At 25.0% G+C, this 8,120-nt stretch overlaps 5 protein-coding genes across 5 annotated transcripts; 4 read left to right on the forward strand and 1 right to left on the reverse strand.

Moving 5' to 3' along the window:
• Positions 1–98: 98 nt before the first annotated feature.
• On the forward strand, positions 99–1,687 carry ENU1_043110 (CXXC-rich protein; the record flags this gene model as incomplete). The annotated part of the gene is made up of 4 exons (XM_008857605.1): positions 99–612; positions 672–911; positions 976–1,263; positions 1,329–1,687. The coding sequence occupies 4 exons, from the start codon at positions 99–101 to the stop codon at positions 1,685–1,687; spliced, it is 1,401 nt and encodes a 466-aa protein (XP_008855827.1).
• A 276-nt stretch (positions 1,688–1,963) lies between these two features.
• On the forward strand, positions 1,964–3,619 carry ENU1_043120 (cell cycle control protein, putative; the record flags this gene model as incomplete). The annotated part of the gene is made up of 1 exon (XM_008857606.1): positions 1,964–3,619. The coding sequence occupies one exon, from the start codon at positions 1,964–1,966 to the stop codon at positions 3,617–3,619; it is 1,656 nt and encodes a 551-aa protein (XP_008855828.1).
• A 107-nt stretch (positions 3,620–3,726) lies between these two features.
• ENU1_043130 (hypothetical protein) lies at positions 3,727–5,004 on the forward strand (the record flags this gene model as incomplete). Its single annotated transcript, XM_008857607.1, has 1 exon — positions 3,727–5,004. The coding sequence occupies one exon, from the start codon at positions 3,727–3,729 to the stop codon at positions 5,002–5,004; it is 1,278 nt and encodes a 425-aa protein (XP_008855829.1).
• A 162-nt stretch (positions 5,005–5,166) lies between these two features.
• Positions 5,167–6,156, forward strand: ENU1_043140 (hypothetical protein; the record flags this gene model as incomplete). The annotated part of the gene is made up of 1 exon (XM_008857608.1): positions 5,167–6,156. One exon carries the CDS (start codon positions 5,167–5,169, stop codon positions 6,154–6,156), a length of 990 nt encoding a protein of 329 aa, XP_008855830.1.
• Positions 6,157–6,194: 38 nt separating this feature from the next.
• ENU1_043150 (vacuolar sorting protein 9 (VPS9) domain containing protein) lies at positions 6,195–7,937 on the reverse strand (the record flags this gene model as incomplete). Its single annotated transcript, XM_008857609.1, has 1 exon — positions 6,195–7,937. The coding sequence occupies one exon, from the start codon at positions 7,935–7,937 to the stop codon at positions 6,195–6,197; it is 1,743 nt and encodes a 580-aa protein (XP_008855831.1).
• Between the last annotated feature and the right edge of the window lie 183 nt (positions 7,938–8,120).

Here is an 8,120-nt window from a genome sequence, read left to right on the forward strand (position 1 = left end):
TTTTTCTTCTTTTTTTTTGTTTTATTTTTTTGTTATTGAAGATAATAAGAGAAGAAATAAAAAGAATATTCTAAGAGAAGAATAAACTTAAAAATTCAATGTTGCTTTTACTTATCTCACTTACAACAGCAATCGACGTTAGTTGTAATATTTCTTTTTGTCAAGAATGTAAAGGGGATCAATGCTCACTTTGCATGGATGGATTTTTGCTTCAAAATGGTCAATGTGTTTATGGAAGATCAGTAATAAAACATTGCAAAACTATTAAGAATAATAGGTGTTATAAATGTTTTGATGGATATCATATTCATCATGGGGAATGTGAAAAAAATGATATTTTATGTGTTGAATACCATAAAGGACATTGTCAAAAATGTAGAGAAGGATATACATTAATTGGTGATGAATGTAAAAAGTGTAATGTTCCAGGATGTGTTGATTGTGATGGTGATGTAAACAAATGTAATTGGTGTTATCATCAATTTTTAAGAATTAATGGATCATGTATTCAAACAATTGATGCTTGTGATACTTATGTTAATCCATTATTTGAAAAATCACCTTGTTTAAATTGTAGAGAAGCATATTGGATTGAAGATGGAAAGTGTGTTAGTTTGTTCTTTTTTAATTCATTTTTATTTAACAAAAAAGAAAAGCGTTCAATATAATAGAAACTCAAATTGAACATTGTATGTCAGTTAATAAAGCTCATTTATGTGGTACATGTTATGAACCATATGAGGTTAATGAAAATGGAACAGCTTGTGTTATAAAAGAGAAAAAACAAATTGATGGGTCTGAATTTAATTTATATGTTAGATGTGAGTTATTACAATTAGATATTCCAGAATGTATGAAATGTGATGATGGATTTTATAGAAGTAATAAAACTGGAGAATATAAATGTCATGGTTTGTTAAAGGTAATAAAAAAAGAAGTACAAATAATTTTAACATAATAATACTTAATAAATAGAATGTACTGAATCTGATAAAACAACATGTGAAGGAAAAGATAAAGATAGTTGCAGAAAATGTAATTCAGATTGTTCATTTGTTAATGGAAAATGTGAACTTACTAATTGTGCAGAACATTCTCTTCCATATGATAGTATTCCATCTAAATGTAAAAGATGTAAACCAGGGTATATTCCTGTTGATTTTGAATTTTGTAAGAAAAGTGATGGATGTTTAAAAAAAGTAGGAGACAAATGTTCTGAGTGTTATGATAATTATTTTATAACAAAAGACTTTTCATGTGAACGTTTGTTATTTTATTTTAACTGTTTATAGTCTTTTATTTAATAATTCTTAATTTAATTATTACAGCATGTGATGTTTCTTGTCAAACTTGTTCTAATTCTGCTAAACAATGTACAAGTTGTGTAAATGAAGGATATTCACATAGTTATGAAACTTGTGAAGTATGTAGTGATACTGGATGCAGTAATTGTGATGAAAATAAAGATTTTTGTACACATTGTTATGATGGATATAGTGTTGATGAAAATGGAAAATGTGTATTAAAATGTTTTGAAACTGATGGTAAAGTTTGTACAATTTGTCGTGATATGTATGATGGTAAATACAAATTTTATTTACCAACAAATGGTACTTGTGAAAGATATTCAGAAATTGCTAAAAAGTTAAAAGAAAAGAAATGTGAGAATGGTGTTTGCACTGAATAAAAAACTATTTCCTAATTGAATTTCTTTTCTCGTAATTGAATTTTATCTACTAAAAAAGAATAAGTTATTAAAAATAGGATAATAACATTTTTTTATAACTAAATTATAATATAAATAAATAACGTTTTTCTTTTTTAAATCAAAATTTATTTTATTTTTATTCAACTATAACATTTTTTTTTACTATCAAAGTAAAAACAAAAATTAAATAATAATAAAAATATTTTGGGTTGTATAACAATTATTTTTCTTTTATTCAAAAAAAAACAGTTGAACATGACACAACAAGAAGACGACAACAATTACCCAAATGAAATAAACTCTCCACAAATGGAAGAAATCAAAACTGATATACAAATGAATGAAGAAAAAGAAGAAAAAATTGAAGAACAAGAAAATAAGAGAATAGAAAAACCACAAACTAGAAAAGAAAGAGAAGAATATCAAAAACAAAGTTTTATTGCACTAAAAAGAACATTAAATGGATTAGTAAACAAAGTTAGTTTAAGTAATATTAAAACAATTATTGTAGAATTATTTAAAGAAAATTTAGTCCGTGGAAAAGGGTTATTTGTTAATTCAGTGATAAGAGCCCAAGACGCTGAACCAAATTTTTCAAATATTTATGCTACTTTAATTGCAGTAATTAATACAAAAATTCCAGCTATTGGAGAATTAACAATACACAGAATAATTCATCAATTTAATTTAACAATTAAAAGAGAAGAAGAAGATAGTTCATTAAGAAAACTTCAATTTATTGCACAACTTACAAATCAACAAGTCTGTTCAGTCACATTACCTCTTCAAATATTAATTCAATTAATGAAAAATCCAACAGATGAAAATATTGAAAAAGTAGTGACATTATTATTAAATGTTGGAGAATATTTTGATTCAATAATAAAAGGAAAAGTTCAACCAATTTATGAGCAACTAAGAGGAATTGTTTCTAGAAAGAAGGCTTCAGAAAGAATATGTTTTAAAATTAATCAACTTTTAAATGAACGAAGGAATGGTTTTATTAATTATCCTTCAGTAATAGAAGAATTAGACCTTATTGAAGATGAAGATAAAATTACTCATACTGTTGATTTAACTACACCATTAAATACAATGGATGAACTTAATCTTTTTAAATTTGATGAAGAATTTGAACAAAATGAAAGAAAATGGGAAATTAAAAAAGCAGAAATTATAGGAGAAGAGAGTGAAGAAGAAGACGATGATGACCAAATACAAGAACAACAAAAAACAAAAGAAGAAACAGAAATTGAAAAATTTGATGATCAAACAGGAGCAGAAGAGATATTTTTAAAGAAAAAGATTTATATTACCATTATGTCATGTTATAATTTTGAAGAATGTGTACATAAATTATTAAGTCTTAAATTAAGAGAAGGTGAAGAAAGAATATTAGTAGAAATGGTTATTGAATGTTGTTCTCAAGAAAAAACTTATAAAAAATATTATGGACTTGCCTCGGAAAGGTTATGTGTTTTACACATTTTATATAAAAACCTTTTTATTGATCAATTTAAAATTCAATACCAAACTATTCATCTAAAAGATATGAATCAAATACGTAATATAGCAATGTTATATTCATATCTTTTTTATTCAAATGCTATTCCTTGGGAACTTTTTTCAATTATTAAATTAACCGATGATGATACTACACCTTCTTCACGTGTATTTCTAAAAATTATGTTCCAAAACTTATTTGAAGAAATGGGAATGAAAGAATTTAAAGAAAAACTTTTCTCAAATGAACTTCAAGAAAGTGTTAGAGGAATGTTTCCAACTGAAGACAAAGAACATATTATTTTTGCTTTTAATTTCTTTAAAGGAATTGGATTAGTAGAATTAGCCAAACCATTGCAACAAAATTATTTAGCACTAAAAGAAAAAATGAAGAAAGAAAATGATTGAATTTTTTGTTATTCAAAAAAAACGTTATTTAAAAAGAGAAAAAAAAAAGAAAAAAGAAAAAGACAGAAAAAAGAACTAAAAGGATTATTATATTATTAATAAAAAAAATGATGTGGATTTATTTACATTTAATAATTGTAATATGTTTTGCAAATCAAATTAATGGAAATACTAATAATGAATGGATGTCATTAAGAACACTCATTGCAAATGATAATAATAGTGAACAATTAAAATTAATAAATAAACAAAGACTAAAAAGATTAAATGATATTGAAGAAAAATATATGAAAGCAACACAACGTTCAAGAAATTATGAACGAGAAATGGCAAAAAGAGATAAACAACAATTAGAAATTAATAAAGAAATTCATGAACGAGCAAATGCATTTAATTTAAAATGGATGAAAAGTAATATTAAAGGAACATGGAATAGAAAAAGAATTTCTGAAAGAAATAATTTTAAAGAACAAACAGAAAAAATTATTCCAAGTGAATATTTATTAAAAGCATCACCAATTGACAAAAATCCAGTGTACTTAAAAATGATTCAAAAAAATAAAATAAGAGAAAAAGCACATAAAGAATTTATGAAAAAAAATGGAAAAACATGGAGTGAAACTGAATCACTTTTAAATCAAATTAATGGAGTTGTTGGAAAAGTAAATGAACTTGAAAAACAACGTAAATTAAGAAAGAAATATTCTAAACCAAAATATGTAAAAATTGTATATAAAAATAATGGTCCACAATATTATCGTAAAAGATATATTCATAAACCAATTACTCCTTATATTAATACTTATTATAATAAACCTTTTACTCATAAAATTTATAAAAAAGTTATTAAATCTATTCATCATAAACCTGTTAAATATGAATTTAATAAAGATAAAAAATTTAATGCTTTTCTTCATGATGATACTTGGAAAAATCAAATGCAATTAAAATGGAAAGAATATGAACAAAAAAGACTTAGCTCTAAAGAACATGAACAAATTACTCGTGACATTAAAAAAATGGAATTAGAAGAAAAAAATGCTTTAAATGAAATTAAAACTCGAATGACTCAATCAGAAAAAGAACTTCAAAAACGTTCAGAATTACTTAAAAAAGCTTTACAACATGAAAGAGAAATGAGTGAAAAAAAAATTGCTAAAGAAATTCAAAAAAAAGCTATAGAATTCGCAATTGAAAGAAATAAATTAAGAAGACAATTTAAAGAAACTATGAATTCTGCTTTTAAAAAATTACAAGTTGAATATACTACTAATGGATCAGAAAAAGTAGATAATTCAAATGAAATGAAAGAATTGAAAATTTTAACAAAAAAAGTATTAAAAAACTTAAATACTGATGAAACACCTGTTTCAATTCTGATTTAACCAACTCATAAATTTATTGTTTTGTTTTAATATTTTGTATTAAATAACAAATATTAAAAATAATAAAAAAATTAAAAAATTATTGTAAAGAAAAAAAAGAAGAATCTTTTCATTGATTTTAGAAAAAGAACTTAAAACTAAAATTTATAATTTATTTTATTAATGAAGTTAATCATTGTTTTACTTTGTGTTATTTTGTGTTTTGCTCAACAAAGTCAAGAAAATAAACCTGAACCTTCTCGTGTTCATGCTGGTACTGCCCAAAGACAATTAGACAAAGTCCAAGGTGCTTCAAAACAAAGCCAAACTTCAGTAGAATTCCATCACAACCACTTTGTTGAAGAGCTAACAGTTGCAAAAAAAGTATTGTCAGAAACAAGAAATACTATTGTAAATGGACAAAAGAAAGTTACTGATATTGTTGGAAGTATTGTTAATGGAAAACTTCAAGAAATTAATAATTTACAATTAACAGCTCCTGTGTCGTCACGTTCAAATATTAAGAATTATATTGATGCTCTTGATAAAAGTGTTAAATTAGAAAAAGAGACTCGTGTTAAATCACTTTCTGATAAAATGAAAGTACATACCCAAAAATTAACTGAAATGGAAAAAACACTTCAAGAAGCTGAAAACGCTGAAAAAGTTGCACATGACACTGCTTCTAAAACAATTCTTGAAATGTCTACAAGCGCTTCTGAATCATTAAAACAAGCACAACAAAACCCTGAACATAAAGGAGATCTTAAAGATGTTAAAATTCAAACAAGTCAAGGAGGAATAGAAGTTAAACAAACATTCCGTGAAGAAGAACATAAACAAAGAAAGACTGTTAAAGAAATTAAAAGGCAAATAAGATTACTTCGTGAAGCAGCTCAAAAAGAATTTAATGAATTTAAAGAGAATTTAAAAACAAAAATTCAAGAAATGTTTGTTGACTCTAAAACTAAAATATCTAAAGTTATTTCTGACGCTCTTGAAAAAGCACAAGCAGAAAAAGATGCTAAAGAAGAAAGTGCTGAACAAAAAGCTAAACAAGCAGCTGGAATGAATAACGGAGCTTCTCCTCAGCCAAATAAAAAATCTGGAAATCAAATTCCAACACAAACACCAGTACAAAACCAAGCACCAAATTCCCAACAAACACGTTAAGTGAAGTTTTTTATTATCTAAGTATTAAATTAATAATATTATTCATTTTGCAATACTTTAAAGAAAGAAATAAGGTCAGCATAATCATCTCTTTGTATTTTTGATGGATTACTAAATATTAATTGTCTCATTCTATCTTCTGATCTTGGAAATGCACCAAAATATTTTCTAAGGTCATCAAGTGTAAAAATTGGCATAAAGTAGTTTGGTAATTCATTATTAAATATTGACCAATTAATTTCATCTTTTCTTATATTTATCATTACTTTATATTCTTGATCATTTTGAAGTTCAAATGATTGAGGTAATTGTTCAATTGCTTTTACAGCTTGTTCAAAAGTATCAAAATAATGCATAAATAATGAATCATTATTATCACCCATTTCTTTAATAAAGATGATATTTGACCAAATTTGAGATAAGTCAGCTTGTATAATTGTATATAATAATAAAGGTAAAAAAGGTTTACTATTCATACATTTTAAACTTATATAATAACACGTTTGTTCTACTGCTTTTAAAGCACAATAAATACACATAACCTTTTCTGAAGGAGATCTAACCACATCAAGCTTCCTAAAAAATTTAATAGGAACAGCAAGTATTTTATTAAGAAATTCAATTGGACCATCATAACCAAAAAATTTAGGTTGAAGACATAAATAAGATGTACAAGTAGAATGACAAATTGAGTCAAATATTACTGAATCAGTATAGTCTAAATTTTCTAGTTGAGAAATTGAAGGAGGCCATAAATATCTAAATAATTTATTATAAAGAAATACTTTTAAATTTGATGAAAATGTAATAAAATTAAATCCATTATCATCTTGCCATATTACATTATTTTTTACTTTTTCAGATACTTCTTTAATAAATGAAGTGATCATTTGTTTTCTTTCACTTAAAAATTTTTCTTTTGCAAGACTAGGAAATTCAATAATAAATGTCATAATTTTCTTTTCTAATTCAGAATTACATTCTGAGGATAATCGAGAATGAAATTTTGCTGTTTCCATTTCATTTTCTCTTAAATTGTTAATTCGTGTTTCTGTACAATCAATATGAAAATAATGGGGAAATGCTCCACTTCTTATTTGTGGATCATTTTTTTCATCTTCTTCAATATTTGGTATTTGTTTTCTTAACTCATCAAATGAATTTTGTAATTCCATTAATATTTTATACATAGTCGAAGAAGGTGGTGAACTAAATTGTGATGGTTTCATTTTCCACGACCATGGTAATGAATTATTACATATAGGAAATTTGATTGATATGGTAATAATATGATTCCCATTATATGTAAATTCATCAGCTCCACTTGCATGTGTTGTAAATATAGGGTCATTCGTTGGATATGACTGTAATAATTCTGCTAATGTATCAGGTCGATGATTGTTTGTTTGTGTTCCGTTGAATATTGTTATTACTTGTTCTTCAAATTTACCACATAACCCATTTAATGTAACAAACATCATTGTTTTAGGAGATAAATGGATTAAATGAGTTTCAACAATTGCCACTGAAATAGGAATATCTTTGATAATATCAAGTGGTGGCAATAATAAAATGATATTAAAATGAACAACATATCTCATCAGATTTTTGTTTGATATTAAATAATTGATAAGCGGATGATTAACCATAGTTTCAGTAGATTCAACAGATCCACTACTTTGTTCTCCTCCTTTTGAATTTCCAACTATTTTTGACCATCCTCCAAATGCACTTCCAATAGATAATGATGTCCTTGAATATTGTCGTTTAATTCTTTGCATAAATCCTAATTTTTAAGTTTTATTTTTATCATCTTTGAATAACATAATTTTTTTTGTTATTAGAATGTATTTATAGAACAACAATTCTATAAATAAAACATAATAAAAATAAACAATAATCTATAAATACAACACAAAAACATAAAACAAGAGTCAACATTTACAATTAACATTTATTTATTT

This window comes from Entamoeba nuttalli, assembly GCF_000257125.1.
Source record: "Entamoeba nuttalli P19 unplaced genomic scaffold asmbl_2824, whole genome shotgun sequence".
Lineage (NCBI taxonomy): Eukaryota > Evosea > Mastigamoebida > Endamoebidae > Entamoeba > Entamoeba nuttalli.